General features: G+C 53.5%; 4 protein-coding genes and 1 long non-coding RNA gene across 7 annotated transcripts in view; 1 reads left to right on the top strand and 4 right to left on the bottom strand.

Annotated features, from left to right (window-relative positions):
* The window catches only part of HOXB3 (homeobox B3), a 41,514-nt gene extending 36,365 nt beyond the window's left edge, over nt 1-5,149 (bottom strand). The window contains exon 1 of the mRNA XM_011960015.1: nt 5,045-5,149. Coding sequence (XP_011815405.1) covers nt 5,045-5,139 — 95 coding nt within the window. The 5' untranslated portion in view covers nt 5,140-5,149. The remainder of the gene's footprint in view (nt 1-5,044) is intronic.
* Nucleotides 5,150-5,285: 136 nt separating this feature from the next.
* Nucleotides 5,286-17,235, top strand: LOC105524570. 2 transcript variants are annotated; one of them, XR_001003784.1, is made up of 4 exons: nt 5,286-5,509; nt 15,321-15,422; nt 16,322-16,559; nt 16,969-17,235. It is a non-coding gene; the product is annotated as an uncharacterized LOC105524570 (long non-coding RNA). The 2 variants fall into 2 exon arrangements; XR_001003785.1 differs by lacking the exons at nt 5,286-5,509; nt 16,322-16,559 and adding an exon at nt 10,839-11,004 and having other exon boundaries at nt 15,321-15,420.
* On the bottom strand, nt 6,182-8,907 carry HOXB5 (homeobox B5). Its single transcript, XM_011959877.1, has 2 exons — nt 8,050-8,907; nt 6,182-7,389 (listed from the first exon to the last, which is right to left on the bottom strand). The coding sequence occupies exons 1-2, from the start codon at nt 8,609-8,611 to the stop codon at nt 7,142-7,144; spliced, it is 810 nt and encodes a 269-aa protein (XP_011815267.1). The 5' UTR covers nt 8,612-8,907; the 3' UTR covers nt 6,182-7,141.
* Nucleotides 10,648-19,904, bottom strand: HOXB6 (homeobox B6). Of its 2 annotated transcripts, XM_011959876.1 has the most exons (4): nt 19,774-19,884; nt 19,386-19,523; nt 12,615-13,107; nt 10,648-11,554 (listed from the first exon to the last, which is right to left on the bottom strand). In XM_011959876.1, exons 3-4 carry the CDS (start codon nt 13,027-13,029, stop codon nt 11,295-11,297), a joined length of 675 nt encoding a protein of 224 aa, XP_011815266.1. In that variant the 5' UTR covers nt 13,030-13,107; nt 19,386-19,523; nt 19,774-19,884; the 3' UTR covers nt 10,648-11,294. The 2 variants fall into 2 exon arrangements, with proteins under 2 accessions (XP_011815266.1, XP_011815264.1); XM_011959874.1 differs by having other exon boundaries at nt 12,615-13,139; nt 19,386-19,904.
* A 2,229-nt stretch (nt 19,905-22,133) lies between these two features.
* Nucleotides 22,134-25,578, bottom strand: HOXB7 (homeobox B7). Its single transcript, XM_011959879.1, has 2 exons — nt 25,072-25,578; nt 22,134-22,963 (listed from the first exon to the last, which is right to left on the bottom strand). The coding sequence occupies exons 1-2, from the start codon at nt 25,469-25,471 to the stop codon at nt 22,710-22,712; spliced, it is 654 nt and encodes a 217-aa protein (XP_011815269.1). The 5' UTR covers nt 25,472-25,578; the 3' UTR covers nt 22,134-22,709.
* Nucleotides 25,579-26,498: the final 920 nt, after the last annotated feature.

The raw sequence follows: 26,498 nt of genomic DNA on the forward strand, positions 1-26,498 counted from the left end.
GTCGGCCGCAGAAACCCCAGGGCAAAACGCTTTCCTTACCCCTCCCCCTTTCGCCAATGTCCCCACTCCCCCAGGGCCTTAGACCTGGGCAAGATGAGTCTTTTGACTATTAAATAACTCCTTGGAAAAAGACGCGGAACCCACTTCACGCATTTTCAACGGTCTCTTCTATTGGGATGCCTGGAAGGGCTTTTGACCACTCACCCTTCTTCATTTTTGACCCCCGAGTGGGGCCGAGGTTGCTGGAGGAGGAGACCTATGGCGAGCAGTAGAATGGGCTGACCTGGAGAAGGGCATTTTTGGGGTGAAGGGTGGAAAGAGCTTGGATTAGGGGCTCCTCGGGAGCAGAGGGGGCCACTGTGCTCACAGAGCTGGAGGGAGAGCTCAGTGTCCCAACAATGCGGGGCCCGGGGCCACCTTGCGCGGCCGTTCGCTGGCGCCTCGGAGGCCCCAGCCTGGCTGTGAACTTGGTCTAAGGCGGACTCTACTGGCAGCTCCGGGATGTTACAGCCTCTGCCTCTAGTCCAAAGCAGCGGCCGTGCGGACAACCCGCGCGCTTTCGGTTTCCCCTCAGCCCAAATATCGCCTCCCAGACCGCCACCTCTCACTGGGAAGGATTTCCTTTCTCCTTCCTTAGGATCCTTTGGGATTCAGAAAACAGAAAAGAAAACGAATTAGAGATGCACGCACCTAAGGACAAGCCTGCAGAAGCCCCGAAATAGGGTATCCTCCGTGATGCCTCCAAATCCCCCAAGAGGCGACGCCCCACACAGGTTGGCACTTTCCCTCCACTTCTCCCCTAAGTGTGTCTTTCCATGCTGACTCCCCACCTTTCCAACTGTCCTGGGTCATCTTTTGGTAGGGCAAAATGGTCTGGGGCCTGCGAGGTACCTTTCCTCCCTGGATGCATTCAGCCCTAACCCACTGGGCTCCGAGGTCAGGGATCGCTGCGACCAAAATCAGCCTCTGTGCTCCGAAGCCGCAAGGCTCAGCCCGGATCCACTCGGGGAGAGGCAGGCCAGAGGGCGGCCTTGCAGCCTGGGAACCGTTTCCAGGGAGGAGAAGCTAGAGGATACTGCAGAGAGTGCATTTTTCTCTCCAAGAGGAACTTTAGGGGGAGAAGAGACAAAAGAGGAGACGCCTAAATCACCGAGAAAAGGAAAAAGGAGGGAAGAGAAACGTTAGAAGTTGGGGAAAAGGTGCTTTTTGGGATCCGACAGGTTCCCGAATTGTCGGAAGTCCAATCGTCTCCAGGCTCCCAAATTTCCCCTCTTCCTCTTGGAGCCTGCAATCAGTAAATTCGCCAAAAGAAAGAACGAAAAGATCCTCCTAAACCTGCCGGCGTGCCCCCACCCCAGGTCTGCAGCGGTGGAGGTGACTGCGGCGGTGTGGCCGGCGGCGCGTAATGTATGCTGCAGCGGCTCGGAGCCCCACGTAGGCCGGCGCTGCTGCCCCCGTCTGCTGACCTCTCCATGATCCCGGACTCTATGAATTATTGATGAGATATGAGCGTTGATTTCCCCTTTCAGGATGCAAACTCCATTATATTGTTAAAATGGCGATTTAATCGTTGAGAATAGCTTTGGTGTGGGTTTTTTCCCCCAACTCATTTGCGCCTCCTTCCTTTTCATTTAACTCTCTTAATTAAATCCTCTAACAGATTTTAATCACTTTTTGGAGGGAGGGGTAGGAGAAAGGAGAAGGCCATAAGACCATCACTACCAACAACAACGGGACGCTAAAGCAAAATAAAACAAACCAAAGTCAAAAACCATCATAAGCCTCTACCTTTGAGAAGTTGAAAGGAAGGTGAAGAGGGGGAGGTTAACCCCTCTAGAAAGGATGTGTTAACCTCTGCTGGAGACAGACCTTTAGAGGGCTGGGGAAACCCACCAGAGACAAGGAAGAGTGGGGTGGGGCCTGCAGGAACGACCTGAGGGGTATTTAATCCACTCCTCCCCCGCACCCACAACCATCACCACCAGGAGACTTGTGTGTGAAGCTGACTGTAGAGACTAAGTCATTCTCGCCCTTGCTGAGAACTCCAGGGGCCTCAAGCCTGGGGAGGGCCACAGGATTCATGTGGAGAGGGTCCTCCAATCTCAACCTCAGAGTCACTTAGGGAGAAATATCCATTCTGCTTCAGGAACCCCCATTTCTCCCTTCCCCTCCCCAAACAGCTCGGTTTCCAGGCGGTGTTAATTAATATGGATGTGTAACCGTGCTGCAGCGATCGATAAATCTCACTGTGGGTAGATCTCAGCCTCAAAATCTGATTACTCTGAGAAACTCCAAAAATGGGGAGGGTTACCAGTATCCCCTCCCTTAAAAGAGGGGAGCTCATTCTTGCTAGCCCTGTCTTCCAAGATTGACCAGGTTGGTCCCCCAAGCTGAGAAGTCCATGCTGGGGAGACTAGTCCTGGGAAGGGACTGAGTTTTGGGGGTTGTGCTGAGCTTCTGTCTTCTCCATTGCTCTGAATCCTTGGTATGCAAATGCCAGGGATAAAGGAACCAGGCAAGGAAAGGAGCTTCCTCTTGGATATTCCCATTCTGCTCACCAGCCCTCAGAGAATAACTTCTCACAGCCAGGGAAGGGTTAAGTGTCCCTGCCACAGTTATGGAGAGGAAGCCGATGAAATATGGGCAATTGGAACTCCAGGCCCGGCTGGCTTTCCTGTTTACACTTCTTTATACTTCCTCCCACCCATTGGCCTCAGAGAAACAAAACAAATAACCAAATAAAACAAAACAAAAAAAAATCAAAATTGAATTGTCCACTGAGTGGTGGCCAGGCTGGCCTCAGAGGGAAAAGAGAAACTGCAGCCTTAATCTCCAGCTGTCACCTCCTGGGGCCTGCCCCAGGTTGAAGATTTGGCCAGAGGGTATCGGCCTGGCTTGTAGCTCAAGAGGCTGAAGCCTGGACTGGCAGAGAGAAAAAGCGGGTGGGAGAGGAGGGAGAGCAAAGCTCTGGAGAGAGTAGAGCTGCTCTCTTAGAGGGAGATAGCCTGAGGAGGGCAGGAGGAGATGACAGAGGTCTGGGGCAGAGGAGAGAGTTCTTGGCACCAGAAATCCCTTCACACCTCTCATTGCCTCCCCCAACTTGTCCTGGTTGGGGTTCAGACCAGACTGGGGTCCAGCTTAGAGAGCCTGAAGTGGAGAAACGGAAAGCCCAGCCTAGGCGTCTTCTCCAGGACCTGCTTAGAGCTGGAGGAGACCCTTTAAGGATTTGGTCACTGAGGTGGAAGTGGGCACCCCAAGTTGCTCTTTGCCATCCTGCAAAATCCAACCAGATATGCTTAGTAGATGTCAGAGCCTGCAGAACTGACATGAGAGGGGGCGAAGAAACAATTTTTCAGCAGCAGGCCTTGCTATCTGGGATTCTAGCTTCCAGGAGGGCTTTAAGAAAGGGAAGTGTATTAGAGTGAAGCCAGGGGCACAGTAGGAATGGGGTTCCCCTGGAGACCCAGGTCAGACTCTCCCTTGCGGAACTCTTTCTCTGCATGTCTGTCAACTCCATTGCCTTGTACAGTGGAAGATTGTGGAAGCTGTGCCTCTGGCACTTCTTTATATTTTCAATGGTTCTGGGGATCCTTTGGGAGTTGACCTGTGTCTCCTTTCTAAGGGATACAAATGCCCTCATCATTCTTGGGATGATGTGTCTTCAAACGAGGGTGACTCTGCTCTTAAAGCCTGTTAAGGATCTCCTGTAAGTCAGGCTTGGGCAGTGGATAGAGGGCTCAGGGAATAGAGAGTGGCTTCAGGAGAAAGAGGAGAGGGGGAGAATTCCAATGTCCCTTAATGGGAAAAAGGGAGTCTTATGACCCCATCCTTGTCCCAAAGATCAGAAGCCCCTTGAGGTGCCACATATCCAATCCCAGAAACTACCTATGGCAGTTGGTGAGGTGAATCAAGGGATGGCAGGCTGGTGAAAGCAGGAGTGACAGGGTAGTTAGCCCCATGGGTCTTAAATTGGAAGGGGGTCAATTTGGTGGGGAAGAGGCCTCTGACTTTTAGAAGGGTGACTTTTCCCTAGAATATAACAGAACCCCTGGGGATCAAATCCTGAAGTCTCTCTGGTTTATGGTGCCACAAAACAAAGGGGCCTTTGAGGGTGTGCCTGGAAGAGAAGAGGGAAAAAGAGCACCTTTCCTATTTTCTCTTCCAGCTCCTGAATCTATTTCCTCCTGACAGTTGAGGGATTTGTATTCTTGAGCTAATTTTATTTATGGAGGGTGTGCCAGAATTCTACTTAAACACCTAACACCTCTAGACAAGAGAAGAAGCTCTTCCCTTCCCCCATTCCTGGTTCAGGAATTAGGTTTTGAACTGGGGGGATTGCCCACTCTGTCTGCTCCCTAGTCTGACTTCAGGATCACTTTGAGCCAAGAAGAAAGATTAGCTTGAGACCAACAGGCTGAAGGTGGAAGCAAAAGCAGCGCTGTGCTCCCCATCCCAGAGAAGCCTGATGAAGCCAAAGATAACCGGAGGGACCCCAGCTTCAAAGATCTGAAAGCCAGCGAGCACCCCAGAGCAAGGCAGCCCACAGCAGCCACCTACCCGGTGCTTTTTCTCAGCTCACATGTATCCGGATAAAAGTGCCCAGAGGTGCACCCCCCCCACCCCCGCACACCCCTGACAAATGAACGTCATAAAGTTTCTTTACTGAGGGTGGAGAGATAGCTATCTGAAGATATCCAGCAGTGAAGTGGCCCCCCACAATGGCCCCTTCTTTCAGCAATACACACCCCTCTTTCTTGGTCCCTAAATTTCCACTGGCACTGAGGGAGCATAGATCCCCCACACAAACCCTTTTCCCCACAAAGTCAGACACTCCTGCTAGTAAAAATCAGGCACCCCCGACCCATGAGGCCTTATGAAACTGAGAGCACTCATTTCAGGCACACAGTCCCTTAGAACTGGGTTCATAAAACAGGCTAAATTTCCCCTACATCACCCCACAGCCCCAGCTGGAAACAAGTTTTCTTCCTCCAGTCCCAAGTCCCAGAATTGTAAGGGGTAAAAGCGAAAGCTGAAAGCGACTTACTGTGGGAATGCTGGCCTGGGCCGCTGCTGCCTTCTGGGCTGGTCCGGCTGCTCCAGGCTGGGAGAGTGCTCACCTACTTCTGCCCCCTTCCCCATCACAGCAAGCAGTTAAAGTGTCACTTAACATTCTGGAGAATGTGAAATATACTGCGCGGTGTCAACTCCCCAAAACCATAAAACTAACTTTATGGACCTCACGTGACTTTCTCGAGCCAGTGAGGGGTATCTGTCTGACTTCTCGGCGATTTTTACGATCTAACTTCGAGATAAAACCCCTATCCATTTGACATCTAAATGTCATAGCGACTTTTGGGATAGTTTGCTATCGACAAAGGGGGACAAAGTCAAGGGGTGAAGGGAAAGGAGGGCCAAGTAGAGCCTCCACGACCCTCGGCTGCCTCCTCACCAGCTCCCCCTCCCCCCAAGTCCACTAAGAAGTTGGGCCAAGCTGGAAGGGATTGACCGGGTAAGTGTCCAGACTTGACTCTTGCAATCAGGGTGGAGGCTGACTTGGATGGAGGTGGACTGGGCCCTGGCCCTGGGCCAGGCTGAAGGGGGAACCAGGGGTCTTTCTGAAAGGACCCTAACTCCTAATCAAGAGGGAAGATCAGTTGGACCCTTGGAGAGAAGGAGCCCTTGAGAAGGGTAGGGAAGGCTGAGGATGAGTGAAATCCTTCGAAATTCAACTGATTTTTTTTTTTTTTTTTTTTTTTTTGCTTTAGTTGGTGGCAGAGCTGAATTGGGACTTGGAGTAGGAGACAGGGGGCTGGGCAGGCCTCTACCACTCCCAAAAGGCTAGGAGCCTCCTGCTGAGGACTTAGGCCCAAATTACTTTCCCAGAAGAGTTTTCCAGAGGCTTCCTTGGCCAGCTAATGGAAGACCAGGATAGAGTCTAGTTCAGCCTTTCCCCTGCCCCAGCCCCACATGGGGTTTCTGGGCCTTGGAGTTCCCCAGGCACGAAGGTCTGTTCTCTAGCCCAAGCACTGTTGACCAAGCCAGGGACTTACATGGCTGAGAAGAGCTGTTGGGGAGCAGCCTACTTTTTCTTCCCTGCACCCCAGATCTATTGAGAATGGTGCAGGGTGTGCCTGGGATGGAAGAGGCAGACCCCTCAGAGAAAAGACAAGTGGAAGGGCAATGGAGTGGGGGAAACATTTATTTGACTTCCAGGAAAGCTACAAACAAATACCAAAAGCGAATCACTGAGACAGGCCCCGCAAAGACAGATTTCACACGTAGCACAGCATCCACTCACTCACTACAAATGGTCTTGGAAGCAAAATAGGTAAAGGAGAGATGGGTCTGACCCAGACTATCCTCATATTTACAAGCTTTGGGCCCTCTAGCCGGACCCACGGATTCACAGAGAAATACACAAGACATTTTGCACTGAGGATCATTTTTGTTTCCGTATACTCCCAGACCAGGCCTTGCGGGGCCTACCCAGGCAGCAGGAACTTAAATCTCACTATCTTCTTTCTCTCTTCTCAATATTATCCCTTTGGTCCTCCCTAGTCCCTTCCCACCCTAGGACCAAGCCCCTAGGAGACTTGGGCCTGGGGAGTGGGGAGAGAGGAAGAGGACAATGAAAAGAGACTCCATCTCCGAGGCCAGCTCAGCTTGGCCCCACTGCGGCACTACCCCACCTCAACTGCTGCCCCTTACAGAAGTTTCCAGCTGAAACTCAAAATACAGCGATCATCTTTTTATAAATAAGTTAGAACACAGATGGGGAGGGGAGAGTTCACATTAAACATGCGAATTTCTTTTCTTTTTTTTTTTTTCCTGGGGGAAGGACTGCAATCACAGACACAAACATTCAGAAACGCTGGCGGATTTGGGGCAAGCAGAAGGGAGTTGGGAGCATGGAAGGAAAATAATAATTATTATTATTAACAATAATAACAAGATAACCAGTCCAGGAGAGAGGGAGCCACAGGAAGACCTAAGACCAAACGAAATATCGTAACACAAGGCCGGGGCGAGGCAGGCTTGTGGGAACCGGTCCCCAGCGGGCGGCGGCAGCGCGGGGAGGATTGGAGGGGCCAGGGCTGGGGGTGACATGGGCTCTTGGGCCGCTGGGCTCCTCTGGGCGGGCTCAGGGCTGGAAGGCGCTGCCGGCTGTAGCCAGGCTCATACTTTTCAGTTTGTTGTCCTTCTTCCACTTCATGCGCCGGTTCTGGAACCAGATCTTGATCTGGCGCTCGGACAGGCAGAGTGCGTGGGCGATCTCGATGCGCCGTCGCCGGGTCAGGTAGCGGTTGAAGTGGAACTCCTTTTCCAGCTCCAGGGTCTGGTAGCGGGTATACGCGGTCCGGGCCCTTTTCCCGTCCGGCCCGGTCATATCTGGAGCAGACAGAGGAAAGCCGCAAGGCAACGTTATTCCGGTTAAGGGAGGGGGCACTGGGTGGGAGGGGGCGGGGGAGCAGGACCCAGGCGTCCCGGCACCCAGCTCACCACAGCTCCAATCCTCTCTACTCCAGATGCCCACATTCAAGCTCGATTTCTGCACCCCTTTCTCCTGCATCCCCCACTTCTGCCGGCAGCCAGTGCGCCCGGCTTTGTCTTTTGCTCGCTCCTAGTGCCTCACCCTTGGCTGGGCTCAGGCGGCCGCTCGCCCCGGGAGGGAGGAGAGCGGTTGCACTTTTGCCCTGGAAAGCTCCTTTTACTGCTCACCCCTTCTTTGCTAGCGGCAGTCTCAAAATTTCAGGGGTAAGGAGGACCCTTCCCCACAATACATGAACCCCATCCTTTATTCTAAAGCTGGTACAGCTGCGCTAATAAAAACCTAAGCCGAAGCTGAAACAAATTATTAAAAATACCCCCTCTAACAGAGAGACCCTGTTTGGCTCTGTCTACCAAGCTATGAGGCCCCTCTTAGAGACTTCTCCCCCTTGGAAAAATGAATCTATATTTAGGGTAAAGCCAAGCTCTCCTTGTTCCCCCATCCCACCCCAAAACGCAGAGAAGGAAAGCTGAGAATACAAAAAAGAGAGAGAGAATTACCATGGCTGATGTGAAGCTTCCTCATCCAGGGGAATATCTGCGGAGTCTGCCCCTCGGGCGCGGCTGTGGAGGTGGCCATGGGCTCTGGCTGCGCCCGAGCTAGGCTGGGGCTGCTTAGCTGGCTCGCCGCTTCCTCAGGCTCCGAGGACGCACTGGCCTCGTCTATTTCGGTGAAATTGGCGCTGGAACTGGCTGAGGTCGCCTGGTCGGAGGGGGACGAAGCAGAGGGCTTGGCGCCGTGGCTGTCGCCGTTGGTGCAGGGCAGGGACTCAGGCGAGGACAGGGAGCAGCTCGAAGCCGCTTGCCTGAAGCGGGGCTCCTGGGCGGGCGCGGGGAAGGCGCGCGAGCTCTCGCCCACCGCCCCAAAGTGGCTGGAGGAGGCCGAGGAGCGGTTGACGCTGAGGTCCATCCCATTGTAATTGTAGCCGTAAGAGCCGGTGTGCATGGCAGCGGGATCCCTGTAAGAGCCGCTCAGAGAGCTGCCACTGCCATAATTTAGCAACTGATAGTCCGGGCCATTTGGATAACGCCCCGAGAAGGAGTTTACAAAGTACGAGCTCATTTGGGTGATTTTGGAGGGCTTGATTTGTGGATCGTGGTCGTTATAACCCTGTGCTTCACGATTTATGATGTATTAATGAATTATAGCGATGCACTGTACTTCGTTTTGCTATGTATGCGGCCAAATATGGGGGGGGTTGGAAGGGGGGTGGGGGGGCGTTAGGGAATCACGTGCTTTTGTTGACCAGTCGTAAATTCTCGCTGATGACCTCAAGAGGTAATTCATGCTCTATGGTTACAAATAATGACGATCCGAGAATCGTTAGGGCCGATTCAATGCGAGCCTCCGAGAGAGGGGGAAAAAGGAGAAGGGGGAGAAACAGGGAGAAGGTTGGCGTTGGCCTCTGAGCAGAGCGCGCCACCTCCCGGCGATCGACGGGAGCGCGAGCGGGAGACCGCCATGGCGGCGGCGGCTGCCTCCCTGCCGGCTCCCTGCAGCCGCCGGGAGAGAAAGAAACCCGGCCAAGGCTCAGCCACAGGGTTGAGCCTTTTCGAGCAGGGGTTGGGCTTTTTACCCACTTTCTTGTGGGTGGGGTTAGCCTCTCTATTTGGTTCCTTCTCCCTACATCATCATTGTCGTTATTATTTTAACTTTGGATGAGAAGATCAAAGATTGAGTTGCTTTTCCCTTTCTCGGGCTTTGCAAGTCTCCGAGTTGGAGGCGGAAATGGGGGAAGGGTTGGAAGTTGTGTGTGAAAAACAGTTATTGTAACGGGTTTTCCCCGGGAGCTTAGCCCTGCCTGCATCCTGGTGGGGCTGCTGTTGCCGGTCCACAGCGCCCAGGCCGAGCCGGCAGGACTGGACGGGAGGTTTGAAAAACAAGCAAGAGAAGCGTTCACTTCTCCTGGGCCACTTGGAAGTTCGAAATCCCCTTCCTGACCTCCTTGGTGGTCCTTAACCCAGGCGTGGGAAGTGACAGAGCAGGACAGGGACCCCAGAAGCCGAACACAGCTGGGGCTAAGTGGCCTAGTTGCCGAAAAGACCGCAGCGGCCACCGCGTCTGCTGCTTGGGTTTGAGTAGTAACATTTGTCTGAGAGTTTGTAAAGCGGAGCCCCTTCCCCTCGTCCTAGGCTACTGCATTTGGAGGCCCCACTCCAGGGCCCTCACTCGCAGCTGGGCAGTTTGAGAATTTGCCTGGTGTCAGCCGCCTTCCCGGAAAAGGGGTTCCAAGGACCCGCATGCTTTGCTGAGCACCCTGGGCGGCCAGAGACCGCCCGCAGCTGGTCCCCTATTAGGAGGGGATTATTTTCTTTAAAAATAATAAAGGAAGCCAGAGGGCGGAGGAATAAAGGAAAACAGTGGCCGCAACTTGCCCTCTGGGTGCCGGTGCAAGCAGAGAGAGAATGGGCCATTCCCGGTTGAGAGGATGACACTAAATGCCCCATCACCTGGCCTCCTGCCCTGGGGTCTCCAAGGAGCAAGGGAAAGTTGTGCCCTTCGGCCTGTGCCTGGCTGGTGGCTTTACATTCCCCTGCTTGAGGCTGATCTCCTACTTGAGGCTGACCTCCTACTTGAGGTGGGAAGGGGCACCTGGAGCCTTCAGCTACAGGGCGAGAGATATCCAGTAGCCCCATTTTTTAGTCTCCGGAGCCACAGGCCAGGAGCAGAGCCAAGGCTGGCGAAAAAACCTGGCCATGTGGACGGGCCAAAGGCCAGGGGTATCTGCGACAGAAAAGTGCTGCAGAGGCCCCCAGACTCGATGGCTCCGTCTCCGCAAGAGAGCTTTAGGGGCCTCAGTGGCTCCCTTAGTGCTGTGGACACAGGAGGAGAGGCTAGAGAATGAGAGGGAAACAGCCCCTCTCCATCCCTCAAGTCTGCACGGGGAGAGGCGGCTGTGAGCCTCAGCACCAGGGAAACGCAGCGCTGGGGCCTGGGCAGGACTGATCGCTCCAGCCTTTATCTCAGCTGTAACTTCCCAGTCGAACAGGGCTCGCTTCAGCGGGCCAGGGCTCTCGCTTTTGCTGAAGAATTCTGGCTCAAGACAGATGGAGAGGCTGGGGGTTGAGGGGAGAGGGAAAAACGGCAGGGGAGGATCGGAGGTGACCCAGCGTCGAGTTTTCACATCTTTATTATTGTTATTATTATTATTATTATCATCATCGAAGTATTTCACGTCCCGAGCTAAGACAAGACTACAAACACAACACATAGAAAATTAATAAAATAGAACTTTGTTTTCTTCTGAGGCTCCTCTTCTTACTTCTAGGTAGTATGTGCTCCTTCCAGTGGCTTTGGGGAGGGGGTGGGAGAGACGACAGGTCTGGGATCAGGGAGTCTTCAAGGCCTCCGCTGAGGGGACAGCGAATCTACCATTGAACCGTGCATGGGGGACGTGGACAAAATGAGACGCGACAGGGACAAGAGCATTTTGCTCTGCTTCCAGGAAACATCAAGTGAGTCCGATCCTCAGTTCTCACCAGGAAGCCTGATCAGGCTGAGGCGAGTTCCTCGGGAAGGAAGGGCGCGCGGGGTGCTGGGTGGGCTTGAGTAGTGAGGCCTCAGAGCACCCACCGGGAGCTGTGCGGGCGGGGGCGTGGAGGAGAGAGCTGGGCTCCGCCTGTCGTGCGCTGGAGAGCAGGTCTCCTGGCTCCCCCACCCGAGAGCCTTCCTTCCCGGGTCTCTCCGACGCCCTCGGCTCCCCACAGGTCTTTCCCCTCGCGTCCTCCCTCCCTTTCCAGCACCTTCACTCGGCCGGTTTTTCTTCCTCCTCTTCGGCACTGAGCTGAGACGCGCTGAGCAGTTTGCTCTCCTTTTTCCACTTCATGCGTCGGTTCTGGAACCATATCTTGATCTGCCGCTCAGTCAGGCACAGGGCGTGCGCGATCTCGATGCGCCGCCGCCGCGTCAGGTAGCGATTGTAGTGAAATTCCTTCTCCAGCTCCAGCGTCTGGTAACGCGTGTATGTCTGGCGGCCTCGCCGGCCACTGGGCCCAAAGGAGGAACCTGTTACGCAGAGTGGAGATGCTGAGGCCTGGGGTCACCGGGCCCAGGGCCCCCTCCCCTAGTCGACCCTCGAACACAGACTCCAGCCAGTACAGGGATACCCTCCACTCTGCCGGTTCCCTTCCCCACTTTCGCACTCCTCCAGCGCCCCCTCCAGATTCCCTCCTGGTCTCCTAGGCCTGTGCCGTCTGTCTAGATGGGGGAGGGGAGGAGCAGTTTGAACTCCCACCTGAGCCTGGGGGGAGGGGCTGGTCAGGTGTGTCTCTTCCTAGTTGCATCTTGTCTTTCCCTTGCTTTCCATCCACCTTTCTCCCCCACCCCCATTCCGCCAACCCAGTGATAAATCCAGGCCCTTAATCCGTAATGACGTAGATCGATCCATAGTCCACATTAACGGCTCCGCACTTTCGAGTCCGGCTAATGGACATCAGTTGGGACTTAAGGCCAACAAATAATCCAACCTGAGACCCCGCGCCTGTTTCTTCCTCTCTCGCTCCGCCTGCTCCCTCTCTCTTCCTTCCCCTTATTCCTCCTCCCTCCTCTGATTACCACCCCTTTCCTGGTGCCTCATCTTGCCCCAGCCCCCCACCCTCAGGGAAACACAGTCCCAGTCAGACTCAACTCTTCCTCTTCAGCGTCACCTCCTACCCCCTTGCATGACGCACTCCGTTTTTAATGGAGCCGTCTTTGGTTGGGGAACCCTACCAGGGCTGGGAGAAGGGGGCTGGGGGCGCAAAGTAAAGCCAAGCCCGTGTCTGCGGGCCCCTGCTCCCTTTCCTGTCCTGGAACCCCGGCTCTGGCCAGGGGTCCCAGCAGAGCACACTCGCTCCCCATTACTCCCAGTGCGGCTGGGACTTTGCAAACTTTGTAACTCCTGCCTAATAGGAGACACAGCGAGAGACCCCGGGCAGGCACCCAATCTTCTTCTATCTCCTAACTGAGATGCCCACCCAACACCCTGTGGGAGATTGGGGCAGGGGGCGCTCACTAGTTCTGCATCCCGGGGTGGGGGCCCAGGGGAGCCAGGGCGACGGCGACGGCGACGGGAAGTCTCACTCACTGTTACACGAATTCATCCGCTGCATCCACGGATAGACCGGAGTAGAGCACTTCTGCTCTTCTGTCTCGCCGAACACGCTCTTGTCCTGCGCGCAGTCCGACTTCCGCGGCTCGGGGTGGAACGGGGGCGGCTCTTCGGCGCCGGAGAGTGCGCAGGCCGACTCCTTCTCGCGGTAGAAGGCCGGCGCCGGCCCGTAGTCGCAGGGCGCCGCTCGGCCGTAGCCACCGCCCGCCGGCGGGTAATAGGAGGAAGTGGCAAAGCCCTTGTCCTGGCCCGGCCCTGGCCCATAGGGCGCGGGGTAATGCCTCAGCGGGTCCGCATAGCCCGACGAGTAGAGCGGTAGCTGGCCCAGGAAGGACTCCTGCCCGCTGGCCAGAGTGACGGGGAAGGTGGAGTTCACGAAATAGGAACTCATTGGGAGGGGAGGCGCGCGCGGCCGCTGCTGCTCCGCCGGGTTTATGATTTGTTGTGTTTTATAGTCCGAGCGCCGCGCCTATTAGTAGTATATCCGAGATTGGGTTTTAGCTGAGGGGGGATGGCGAGGTGCCAGTGAGGGCCAGAAGGAAATACAACCATCTGATCCAACACTGACCAATGGCAGAGGCAGGAATTGTCAAATAGCACCCAGGAGGAGCGCAGCCCGCACGAGGGACCCGCGCACAAACCTATCAACCTTTTTTTTCCTCCTTCTCCTTCGCCTTTCTCTCTCTCTCTCCCCAACAACACAGCGCGTCCTGTTCCACCTACGTAGGATCTGTGAAACAGGCTCTGTGCCTTTGAGGGAGGAGGGAGCGTTTAGATTGAGACTACCCCACTCCCGGGTGATTAAGTAAATATATCTCTCTCCTACCCCACGCAGGATTGGAAAAAGTTAATTGTGTTTTCAGAAAAGTTAACCCCTGCGTTGCTTGGGCCCCTTCTCTCCAGGGAGGGGTGGGTAAATGTCTCTGAATCTCCTTGAGAGAGAACTAAAGAAGAAGATTTGTTTCTAGGGTTTTGTGTCGGTGGAAGGTGAGAAGAGTTCTCCGCTAAGACAAGCAAAGAAGAAACACCCTCCTCCCCAGGTTTTGAACATCGTTCTTCCTGTTTATCAGATCTGATCTCTCTCCTCCAAGCCTGGGGTTATTGTTCCTGCTTCTCCACAACCCTTCTTTTCTGAGGGGGCAGGCCAGATCCCACTGCCTAGAAGACCCAGAAGAGAAGGAGCTGGCAGGAGGGACTGAGCCCAAGCTTCCCCTTCTGGCTCTGTGGCTAGACTAGGAGCTTCTTGGAAGGTGGCGATGGGGGCGGCTACCCAAAACATTCTGCCTGGTTCTAGTATGCAGCTTCTCACTCTTGACAGGGGAAGGGGCACTGGGGAAAGTGACTAACCCTCTCCTCACTTGGCGATATGGAGTGAGGAGCATCCCTCAGCCTAGGCGGCTTTATTTGTCTGATCCCTATCCTGCCTGCAACCCTCACTCCGGTACCCTCTGCAATCCCAAAAGACTTAAGAATAGCCTGGGCTGTAGGATTTTCAGAAATCAAGTATGTCCCTGTAAATCTGGGGACAAGGAAGAAATCATTCTTCTTCCAGTTGTGGGCTTCAAACCCTCCTGATAGTTGAGGCAGTCAGAGACCACTGGGAAGAAAGGCACCCTCACTCTTCTTCCAAGTCTCTGTAGGAGCTGCCTGTTCTTTTTGAAATTAATTCTTTCCCAAGACTTGGTTTTTGCTTTAGTTTGATAGGGAGAGAAGGGCATTTGTGTTCTCTTGGGGACTCAGCAGGCAGCTTCCAGCCATCAGCCAGCATTCCCTCTCCCTTCTGTCTGTGTCTCAGCATCGCTACAATTCCCTCCCACACCCCATGTTCATATCATCAGCTTTGCTGCCTTACAAATTTGGGTGTGTGAGAGAATGTATATCTCTGGCTCTTTCATCCAAGGAAAGTGAGCATTGAGCCCAGGCTGGGAAACAGGGCCACAGAGCATTTCCAACATTCTAATATGCATCCACAGGCCACATAGTGAAGGGTGACAACCTTCACACCTGGGGACAAGAAGGGGCCAGGGCATGGAACAAAGTCAGATGTCAGGCCAGGCTGACCCTCCTCTGCCTTGTCCTTCCTTTGGGCTCCTTTTTCTGGCCAAGTTCTCCCCACTGAAGATGGTAAAAGACACTAGGGAAGGTGGTAGAGGACTGAGCTTAGATGACCAAGGGTGGGAACTTATTTGGTTGCAACATGGTCTCCAAGGCTCTCTGAACTCAGGGCAACTTCTAGGCTGCACCTTAATGGCAAAATGGCCATCCCTGGATGTCCCTCCAATCACTTCCTAACCTGACTCTATGGGAGTTTTTGATAAGCATTTAAGAAAACAAATTTAAACCCCCTGATAATGAAGAAGGATAAATATTCCAAACCTAGCTATGGTTGGGCTCGCTTCTAGAGAGGACTAGGGGCCATTTGAACAGGGGGGAAAAAGTGGGAGAGAGGGCTTGCATGCACCTCCCTCCCTGCTGCTGAGGCTGAACCCTGGGCCTCAGCCTTCCGTGCCTCCTCCCGGCCCAACAATGTCCCCATCCTAACACTAAATAGTGTGGTTTTCTCAGTGGAGTCTGAACAAAATAAGATCTCGTGAGGAAGGGAGCATTTCCCTGTGTCAGAAGCAGGAAAATAATTGCCCTATCTTTAGAATCACAGCCCCCACATTTACCTCACCTCTGCAGGTTGCTTGTCTGGAGATGGAGCCACTACGGGCAGGGCCTGGGCGCCTGGAGTCGGGCATGAAAGGAAATAGCGCCTCATCGCTCTTATCTAAGCCCAGAGGTATTTATGAGCGTTTATTCGTCTGATCCGTTTGTTTGGGAAAAAGAGCAGGCGGGCAGGGCGGGCCAGAGACCGACTCCTTTCTGGAGCCAGATCCCTACGAATCTGTCTGTGGTTCGGTCCACTGCCCTCTGTCTGTCTCCATGGGGGAATATGTAAATACACAGCGGGCTCAGCCATCCGCCAGTCTGGGGTGTCTCTCCCTGCCTCAACGAGGAAGTGTGTGTTCAGAGAGATGGATAGAAGTGTGTACCAATTCTTGAGTACATAACAGAGGGATTACACAGATACCCCACAGGCAGGATTTATAATTGTAATTTTCTATACTGTTAGTCTGCAGTCCTGTGGGCAAGCTAACACATTCTAGTTCCCAGGAAAATGTTTCCTAAGTTGTGTTCAGTTCAGGAGAAAAATTCTTGATAGGTAACCTCAGGAGGGATATTTACCTCTTTGTGTGTGTGTGTGTGTGTGTGTGTGTGTGTGTGTGTGTGCGCGCGCGCGCGGTGTGTGTGGGGGGTGCTGAGACGTTGTCCAGGCTTCTGATTTCCTCTCAGCTATAAGGCCCTCTCCCTCAGCTCTTTGGGGGTGATGAGCACCTTCCCCCACTACTCCCAACTTTGGCTGGGGTGGGGTGGGATGAAAATATTTCAACTCAATTCTCACTCTGGACTCTGTTTCTCTGGGTTTGGGGAACATAAATAAATGTTCCCAGGGGTACTGAGTGATCACTCCCATAGGTTGAGGGAGGCTCTTTAGATGAGACACTTTGCCCTAAAATTGGTCCGTCCAAATCAAAGTACAAAGACTTCATTTTCATTATGCAAATGAGCGGCATCCTCTTTGATCTTTAAGGGGAGTGAGCAGTAGCACTGAGCCCACTCTCCCAGTTTCCTACCCTCACCCAGGGCACAACCTAAAGGCCCTGAAGTGTTTCAGTACCATGTACCAGCTTAACTTCTCTACATGTCTTTTGGATTGTCCAAAAGTAAAACAATCTCCGAGGGGCCAAGGACCTTCTAGGGCTGGCTCCCTCGGGGCCTCCTATAGAGCACCTCGCTGAGCCGGGCCATACAGCCACCAGAAAGTCACTCTCGCTGCAGAAAAGCTGAAAAGAGCTGCTCCAGAAGCGCCAAAAGCGGGTGGGGGCCGCAGCCACAGTGTTTGTCCCCAGCACCACCAGGCACCTTAACCTCATCAGCTCCTCTAGCCCTGGGCCAGACTCTGAAAACACCTTGGTCTGACTGGCACCGCAGGCAATTTCCTGGAACCCCACCCCCACCCAGGAATGGGACCACAGCACCTTTAAAGGAACTGCCAGAGCTTCCTCCTATGGCTTGAAAGTCCAAGCTAATCCGTAACCCATGAGACAGGGGCCAATATCCAAACGCTGCAGCAGAGGCGCATAGCCTAGCCCTGGCCACCCCCTCTTGGGAAGGTGGTCGAGTTAAGCCGGTGTGAAGGGTCCAACAGGAACGGAAATTACGACGGTGTGATTCCTTAATGATTTGGCCCCAGTCCACTTCCAAATTTTTCCCAAATCATATTTAGGTCCACTTCGCTTGAAAAGATCGAGAATGGGGGAGGGGATTGACACTCACTTGCAGACATCAACAGTTTCCAGAAAACTCCGTTCAATTCCTTCACCACGAACCCACCAACCAAGGAACTGGCGAGACCCACCAGCCAACCAGAAGAACACAGACCCGGTTTGTCTTTTGACAATCGAGTGGAACTGCCGGGGCCGGCGCCTGCCCTGCGGGTCCCCTCCCTTGGCAGAGAAGAAAACCAAATAAACCTTGAACAGACTTGGCTTCGGATGTCTCAAGCTGCCTCATCCTCTCCCGCACCTTGGTGGGGTGGGGGTGGGGTGGGGATGGCGGTGGGGGTCTTGTCTCTGATCCCTCTACTCTTTGATTCAGGGTCCCTGCCCGCTGGAAGCAGAATTAGACATTTTAAAATATGCCCTAGAGGAAGCCGCTTCCCCTGCCAGCCGCCAGGTTTGGGGCTGGGATGGGCGGAGACTGGGGGAGTGGGAAATTGGGGATGATGGGTGAAGGAGAGACTTCTCTAACCCACACCGGGGAACCAAGATCCAGCTGAGAGAGTCGGCGTGGGCCCGAAATCCCCCGAATCCCGTGAATCCTGCGCGACCGGGTCTCCGGGCGTCGGGGGCACCGCTGGACAGTGTCGCGGGGCTTGCGGCGCCTAAGCCGCTTGTCTCTGAACGGACGGTAGATGGCAGCAAACCGCATAATTTGGGTCACCGCGCACTGTCTAAGGGAGGATTTATAACCCTCCAAGACTACAGGAGAAAAAGACCTTTAGTATGGGTGGGTTTGGGAAATTTTTCCCTTGAGAATAGGCCCTGAGTGCCGTGGGTGCTGGCGGAGAACTCTCGCTACGAAGCCCAGCGGTCCCTCCGGGCTCTCAGGCCGGGCCTGAACCTAGGGCATCTACCTGGGGCCACAGAGCTGCCTCTTTCGTGCCACAAGTGGCCGCGTCGTCCCTCTCCTAGCTTAGGACTGGGATAATAAATATATCCCCACTTCCAAAACGCCCCAGACCCTGTAACTCCGGGACAACCAGAGGCCCGAGGCTGAACGCCCTGCATCTGGTCTTAAGAAAGAGAAAAGCAATTACATGTTCGTGCAAACCTAACTAAAAATCGCAATCTCTCCTGCCCTGCACAGCCAACATCACTTATCTCTTGGCTGGAAGCTTCCCCAGAAACTCCCTTACCCCATTTTAAAGTACTTGCCTCAAGGCTGGCACCTACTTCCACCCCACCAGCTACTTTAGGAATCTCTGTCTCCTGCCCAATGGTTCTCTGCCCTCCCCACCCTCTAGAAGGCCTGACTGAGGGATAAAATTGGACACCCGAGGGACGGGACTGTCTGAGCTCAGTGCCAGTTAGCTTTTCAGTTTAGACGCCGCTAGGTCCCATAATTGGATTTTCTTTTTATTTTCTTCTTTCATTTCTTTCTTTTTTATTTTTATTTACAAGCCTAAAACAAAAATGCACTTAACAGCTTCTTCACAATCACCATGTCTGGACCCAGTAAAGTTTGAAATGTTATCATATCAGACACACACATGACAATTTTTTCCTCCACCGAAATCCACACATCCCATACCAATACAACGCAAGTAATAGAAGCAATATCGTGCAGAAACCAACAGCTGCAACCTACCGCATTAAAACCACAAAACTGTCTCCCTGCAGAGCGAGGCTCCCTCCTGCGGGAGTGGCGAGATACTTGGGCATTCTCAGGCAGGCTTCCTGGTGGGTGTGTGTGGGGGGGGTCTCCCTCGTTTTTGGTGTCTCCACCCATAGCCCTTTAATTTCAAAAATGTCTCCGAAGGGAGATAGTGAACATTTCTCTGTGAATTGTCTTTTCTGTGTTTCTCTAGCCATTTCCTCTCCCTCGCCGGCCTCGGCGGAGATTCCAGGCCCTATAGAGACCAGGACGTCCCTTAACGCCACCGCCCCACATGCCAATGCTTCTGGGAACCCAGAGATATCCGCACCAGGCAAGATAACTGCGCGGGGGCAATAGCCAGAGGCCGGGACAAGGGAGGGGTGGCAGGAGGGGGAGGGGGCAAGCCCACGGAGGCCATAACGACTGGCTTCTTTAGGTGCCACTGAAGTCCAGATATCCCCCCATCCTCTCTTTCGCTGCCCCCTTGCTTGAGTCTCTCCTCCAAGCTTAAGAAGGCGACTTAGAGCTGGTCTCCTGGCCCTCTTTTGATTCCTCTTCCCGCTTTCCCTGCCTTGGCTCCCCCTCCAGGAAGCAGCCACCCCTCTCTCCACCTCCGAATTTCCTGGGAAGCTTTTCCCTGCAGCGCCCAGAGATGGGGTTCAGCCCCATCTTGGAGCGGGGGAGGAGGGGAAAACCCCAAGCCCCACCCCCCCACACACACAAAAGCGATGCAAAAGAACAAGAAAATTGTAGAATCTCCCTTACCTTTGCAGACCTTGGGATTTTTTTCCCCCCTCCGGATTGAAAGGAATGGGTAGGGAGGAAAGAAGGAGTATTCAGTTTCTTCTTCAGCTTCCAGATAATATTGTCCCAACGTGAGAGCCGTTGCTTCCCCTTCTCTGACTTGGGAGAGAGGGTGTTTCATTTATCTGACATTTGCATAGAAAACGGAGTAAGTTCTGGCTTTGAAAAACAGTATCGGGCTGCGGTCCTGGGCAGATTGTCCATTTACCTTCCATGGTGACTAAAATCCCAGATCAGTGAGAAAATTAACTTAGGAATCAAAATTATTTTTGGTTCTCTCTTTGTGTAATTCCCACCCCTCCTTCTCTCCCTCTCCCTCTTGCGCGCTCTCTCTCTCTTTTCTCCTCACCCCCCTCTCTCGTCCTCTCTCTCTTTTGCTCTATCGAGCTGATACTGAAGTATAAAAATATCAAGAGGCTGGAGCCCTGAAGGACGACAGTGCTCCGACCTAGGTGTGGTGTCCAAAAGAATGCTGCATTATAACCACCAGGGAAATGATAAAAAGTTCATGTTCACGATCGCCCGGCCACATGACCGGCGCCGGCCAATCGCTGGATTCAACCACTCATAAACTTCTATCACAAAGTTGTAAATTTTCATAAAACAACAAGGAATTTATTGCATTTCTTCATGGCTGCTCCACCAGCAACCCTTTTCTCAGTCGCCATCTTCTTTTCTTCTCCTTCTCTCTTTTTGGGGAAACCCCAATCTGAGAAGGGGTGAGATTTGGGGGGGCAGGGAATCAGAGTGGAGAAGCCATAACCGTACAGCTGGGAAGGGGGTTCTTTTCCAAACCTCCCTATTTTCCACAGAAGCTCTGCTCCCTCTTCTAGTAAAAGTCTACCCCAAATCCTCTCCATAGGGACTGTTCTGAGACAATTTGGGGGTGAGGCAGGAGCAGGAGCCGGTGCCTAGAGTTGCCACCTTCATAAGGGCAAAATGAAAGCTTCAGTGTCCCCTCTCCCCCTCTGAACTGGCCCCCTCATTGCTAGCCCTGTAGATGGCAGGACCCCCACCTGTGAGGCTTGCAGCATTGCAGACATGGGGGCCTTAAATCCCCTAGGGCTTAGTGTTTGCCCCAGGAGGAGAAGTGGCCTGGATGGGGGCCAAGGCAGATAGTCAGATTCTCGCCTCCGCAACCCAGAAACTGGGGGAGGGTAAAGCCGGATCCTGGCTTCTCCCTCCCAATTGCAGGCAAGTCCAGGTTCCCTTTGACAGCCCATCCACTCTGCAGGGCGTTACGTGGTCATTAATGGGGGAAACTGCAGGTTTAGAAGCATTTTACATACAAATTCAAACTCAACAGATTATCCTAAAACCAACCCCCCTCCCTTTTTCTGTCCAAAGTCTGTTTAAATTTAAACCATCCAGGGTTTATAATCGAATAAATGCTAAAAATCAGTTCAGCGGATCTAGCTGCATAGACACCATCCTCTAAGTTTTGGTCCTGCAATCAGCGGCTGTTTGGAAGCAAAAAACAAAATAAAAATTCAGCCCGGGTTTCTCAGGTCCCCTGAAATAACCCGTCTTTCAAGTTGACCTACCAATGCCCAAATTGAGGAAACGAAATAACCTCCCCCCACGTATTTTTCCCCCTCTCTCTATGTGCTGCGGAGATGGTTCCAGGCTGCTAGCGGCGGCTGGGAGAGCTGGCGGAGAGGCGCGGAGGAAGCCCCGGGCGTGGCGCGGCCAAGCTCCGAGAGCGGCCGGGATGCGGCCACACCAGTCTGGTAAACTCGCGCCGCTCAGGATCTTGCTCCCGGACTCATTCCCTTCCCCAACCCCCATTTTAAAGTTTTATTTGGGTCGTCTGTGTCAATTTAGAACGAGATAAATTAAGACAAAGGAAAGTAAAATAAATCGAAATAAAATAAAAGAATAGCTCTTGCCGAAAATGTTTGCCGTGCAAGCAAGAAGCCGTGAGCGCCCTAGCTGGAGGCTGCTCTGCGCCGACTGAGAGGCCTCTACTCCAGGGCCTGGCCTCTACCCAACGCCACCCAAGAAGCCAGAGTGGATTTGGGTGTTCATTTTCCCTTTCCTTCCACTATTCCTTCATATGGGGCCTAGCAGCTTGGATTTCAGCTCCGTCTTTGTGCCTGGGCTGCAGCCCAGATCCAGATCCCGCAGCTTGGTTTCCAGGTCTGAATGAGGAAGCGCGTTTGTGAAATTGTGAGGTTTTTGTTTTGTTGTTTTGTGAGCATGTGTGACTAAGCATGTGGGCTCTTGAATGCGTTTACTTGGGGGCAAATGTGAATCTGTGTTTATAAGCCAGTGTGTGAACGTACGTTGGTATCAATGTGTCTGCAAGTGTGAATGTGTGTTTACTTGTGAGCGTGTGGGAACATGAATGCATATGTTCTGGACGTGGATTTGGTATTATGTGAATGCCTGTATGTTTATTTGTTAACATATGGATAGGAGTGTTTGTGACTGTGACAGTGCGTGTCTGATGTCAGCCTGTAACACATGTGACTGTGCAACATGTATGTCAATGTGTGTAAAAGCGTGTAAAGGGAATGCATGAGTACAATATCGGGGTTCACTAGTTGGCAGCCCCCAGAGCAGGAGGCACCACCAAGAAAAAGAACAAACTCAGCACAGAAATGAACCTGTATCACAAGTCAGAGCCAAAGGGCTCTGGGAAGCTTGCTCATCGCTAACGCTGAACCCCTTCCCAGCTTTAGGAAGACACAGAAAATAGGGCATCTCTTTATTTTTAATTGGGTTTTATTTTTCCATCCTTTAGATACACACAGAATGTAAAAAGGAGCACGGGGCCGGGGGATCGGGAGCAAGGAGCAGCAGCCAGGAGCTTGGGGAACACGCGAGTGGTAGGTTTTGGGGCTCCCTAAGGCCCCTTGGTGCCACTACTGGGAAGGCGGAGGCTCAGGAGGGCAGGCAACCACAGGGTTAGTCCAGACCCACAGTCCACAGACAGCATTAAAGAGGGCTTACAAAACAGCAAGATTTTACAAAGACCTTACAATAGCAACATAGAAAAGGGGAGGTAAATTCCAGAAAGCTACAGAACAGGTAGATAATGTCCTTCTCATATTTTACAAAAAAACCAAACCTGACAGACTTTCCTATAGGTAGTATTTTTTCAGTGTTGAAAAACCAAAATTTCACCTTTCTCCTTAAAAAATGTTTTTAAACTCCTTTCATTTAAATAGTTTTTTTTTTTTAACTTCCCTATTTGATTTGAATTTCCTGATTCAGCTCCCAGAGCTGGGCTTCTATTCCTCTCCCTTTCTCAGGTCTCTTCCTCTGCCCTTTCTCTGTCCCTCACTCTTCCTCTTCCTCCTCTGCTTCAGCCTTGTCCTGGCCGGTGGTCCCGGGACCAGCGATCTTGTTCTCCTTTTTCCACTTCATGCGCCGGTTCTGAAACCAAATCTTGATCTGTCTTTCCGTGAGGCAGAGCGCGTGCGCGATCTCGATGCGCCGCCGCCGAGTCAGGTAGCGATTGTAGTGAAATTCTTTCTCCAGCTCCAGGGTCTGGTAGCGGGTGTAGGTCTGGCGGCCTCGTTTGCGGTCGGTTCCTGTGCACAGTATTTAGAGGAAAATCAGTGAATAAAATCATACAGAATACGCCAAGAGAGTGTCCACCTCTCTTTTAGACCCTATATGTAATCTGAAGTCGAAGGGTGAAGAAGCCCATTTTCCCACTAAACCAAATTCTGGCTTTCCATACCCCAGCCCTTACTCCAGCTGCAGTTTCCCCTAATTGCAGAATTTTCTACAGGCTTCTCAAGGCAAACATTCCTATTTTCCATCCAAGAAGTCTTTTTCAGCCTGGAGCTTCTGAACCCAGGAAAGTAACCTGCTGGCTTTTAAAATCCTCTGCTCCTAAGGGGTGCAAGTGGGATGAGGGGAGGTTAAACCTCCTTTCACTCTCTGGGATCAAGGACCCTAAACCCCCTCTTTTGAAAGCTGATCTGATCGTCTTTCAAGTAGAGACCAACAGAACCATGCAAGTGACCCTGGAGTGGGGTGCCAGGCCTGGCTTGAGAGCATTTCCCAAGAAGAAAAGGAGACAAAGGGGCCCCAAAGGCCCAGTCCCCCCAACTCATCCCCAGCATGTTGTGGAATGAGAAGGTAAGAATTTGCAGATTTCGTTGGAGCAGAGTTGGTCTGACAGCAGTGACCCTCTGATGATTATTTTCCAGTGAGTGGCTAAGCTTCAGCCAGGGCCAGGCTGTCCTGCTTGCCTGCTTGCCTAGACAGCCCAGCTCTCTAAAGCAATCTTTGGTCCTCCAGGAAGGCACAGGGGAAGAGGAGAGACAGCAGTCTGGGATAGGATGGAACATGGAATATCTGGGTGGTGGAGGCTGAAGGGTAGAGGGGAACTTCTGCATTAGGCCCAGAACCCTGAGGAGACTGAAAGAGGTGCTGATGTCAGCCCTCCTGGGAAGGAGACAGGGGAGGAGGGGCTAGGGGCCCTAGTTTCAAGTTAGATAAAAGCCAAGCTGAAATGCTTGTGAGCAGAAAAAGTGGGGCTTTGATAAATCAACTGGAAAGGCAGTTAAACTATGGAGCAGGTAAAGGGATCTATAACCACCAATACTGATGGTGTGAGAGCCGGGCTCCTTCTGGCCCCTGATCATCACTGGGTTGGGTGCCTCTGACCATGAGTCTTGGGTCTTCTGGACTTTGGGGCTAGCTCCCACGTTCATCTGCTTTGAAACAGTGCAGAAAAGGACGTCTGGATCAGACTTGGCAGGGACTCCATGGAACTCAGCCTCTTGGGGTTCCTGTAGCAGCTGGCTGGGTGAACTGCACTCCCTAAGTTTTTATTTGGCTCCAGAGAGTCCTAGCCCCTCCCCCAAGAAGAGAGCCACTTATCTGGATTGACACCTCCAAACTTGGCCAGTTCTTTAGGGGTTCCTAGGAGCCCTAGGAAGAGCACCTGAGGAAACCAGCTGCACTCCCATGAAGCCTCTGCCCCTTTCTAGCTCTTCTGTTCCACTCCCCCACCCAAGTTCACTGGGATCAGGAGGCTTATCTCCCTTGGCCTCAGCCCCCTCCCTCCACCTGCCTCTCTAGCTCTGTGTCCCCGGTTGGGTCCTTTTCTCCTCCCGCCAGACCTCTAGAGCCCACCTCTAATTGTCCTGATGGGAATAATGGGGGAGCGGGGTTGGCTGGAAGGGAAGGGGGAGGGGAGAATTGCTTAACACTATGGCACCCTCCCCCATACCTTATCCGAGCTGGGGCAGTGGGACACACCCAGGGCTGAGAGCCTTAGCTGGGAAGGGGGGAGAAGGGGGGAGACCCTAATAGCTATTCTCTGCAAACACCGGCCTTCCTCCGCAAGACAAACGGCCTCGTCTCCAGCCCGTGCCGGCACTGCTGATAAATATTTAAAGCTAAAAGGCCGAGAGGAAGGGTGGGGGCGGGCTGGGGGCTCGCAGCGCCGTGGTGTCGGCGAAGAGAGATCCGCCGGGAAGCAGAGCGAGCCTGAGAGCACCGAGCAAATATGGGGGCGGGGACGGCCTGCTGGGTCGCGGCCCAGTGGGTGCAGCCTTCCAGGCCGACCTCTGGCTGGGGAGCACTCTGGACGCGGAAAGGGGCGCCCTGCCGGGAAGGGGGCGCCTTCCGGGTAATGTGCCCCGGTCCCTGGGGCTCGGGACAGCTCGGTGCGCGGCGTTACCTGAGCTTCGCATCCAGGGGTAGATCCGGAAGTTACTCTCGGCCGCCAAGTCCGAGTCCCTCTGCTCCTTGGCGCCCGCCGCCTTGGCGGAGTCGCCGGGACACACCCCGGAGAGGTTCTGCTCAAAGGGCGCGCAGTGCATGTTGAAGGAACTCGGCTCGAGCCCGTAGCCGGCCGCGTAGACGCCGGCCGCGCTCTGGCCCGCCATGCCCCCCCCGCCGGGGTACAAGCCCTGCATCGAGGCGGCGAAGGAAGCGCCCGAACCCGCTCCATAGCCCGGGCGCTGGGGGTTGGAAGCAAACGCACAAGAAGTTTGTTCGGGGAAGGCTCCGGTAGCGAAAACCGAACTTGAGGCTGGATATTTAGAAAATAAAGCATTCGCATAATACAATGAACTCATAATTTGGCCGGATGATTTGTAGGCAGGGACGTTTTAGTGTCGGTTTTACGAGATTCCTTGATATATTACAGAATTAGAGTCCAGATTTACACCAAAAAGGACCCCCTTTTTCCTCTCCGGACCACGTGACCCCGCCCACGTGACGTCCCCTCCGCCAATGGCCGGGCCGCCTTCCCACGGCTCCCGGTAATACGGAAAAAATTGTGTGGCGTTGGATTTATAAAATATGATCAATAATGAATGGGTTAGCCGAACCCTGTGGATTGGGGCTAGGGGCTCAAGGGCCGCTGCCGACTCCTGCGGGCTGGAGGCAGCTTGCAGGCGAGATTTGGGGCGGAAGAGATTGAGTGCAAGGGAAAATAACCTCGGGGCGATCCGTGTTGTCACCCCCCCCATCCTCTTCAGCCCGTTACCGAGCGAGAGACAAACGCAGGGATTGAATGCACGCAACTGGGTGGGTGGGTGCTTGGGGCAGGTCTGTTCTTTATTAATCCGGGCCAATTGTGCTCGGCAAGGCCTTTTGGGGAAGGTGGTCCGGTTCTCCCAAGACGAGGAATGAAGCGAGCCTGGCTCACGGCTCTGTCTCTCTTGGTGCCCCAGATATGCAGGCGGAGATGGAGCAAGGCTTCCTAGGTGCTCCTAGGGCACAGGATCCAGCCCACGGGCCTTGAACGCTGCAGTTTCTGGTGGCAAAAAAAAAAAAAAAAAGGTTTGAAAGTAAAAGAAAGAAAGGGGTTGGGTGGGTGGGGAGAGAAAGGAAGGGTGGAGGGTGGACCGGGCGCGCTGCTCTCCCGGTTCCCGGAGGCGGATGCCTCAGTGGAGCGTGACTACCAGAGAAGCAGAGGCAGCCAAGGAAGGAAGGCAGCCAGCCATGGCCTCAGAACAGAGCGAAGGTGGCCAAGCCCCAGAGAGGGAGAGGCAGGGAAGAGCGGTCTCCCTTCTCCTGCTCCCCCAACAACAAGAATCCAAGGGGAAAAAAAGTATGCTCAGCAGGCCTGCACTCCACCTTTATGCCTGCCACCCACCC

Source organism: Colobus angolensis, unplaced genomic scaffold (genome assembly GCF_000951035.1).
Source record: "Colobus angolensis palliatus isolate OR3802 unplaced genomic scaffold, Cang.pa_1.0 Scaffold50, whole genome shotgun sequence".
NCBI lineage: Eukaryota > Metazoa > Chordata > Mammalia > Primates > Cercopithecidae > Colobus > Colobus angolensis.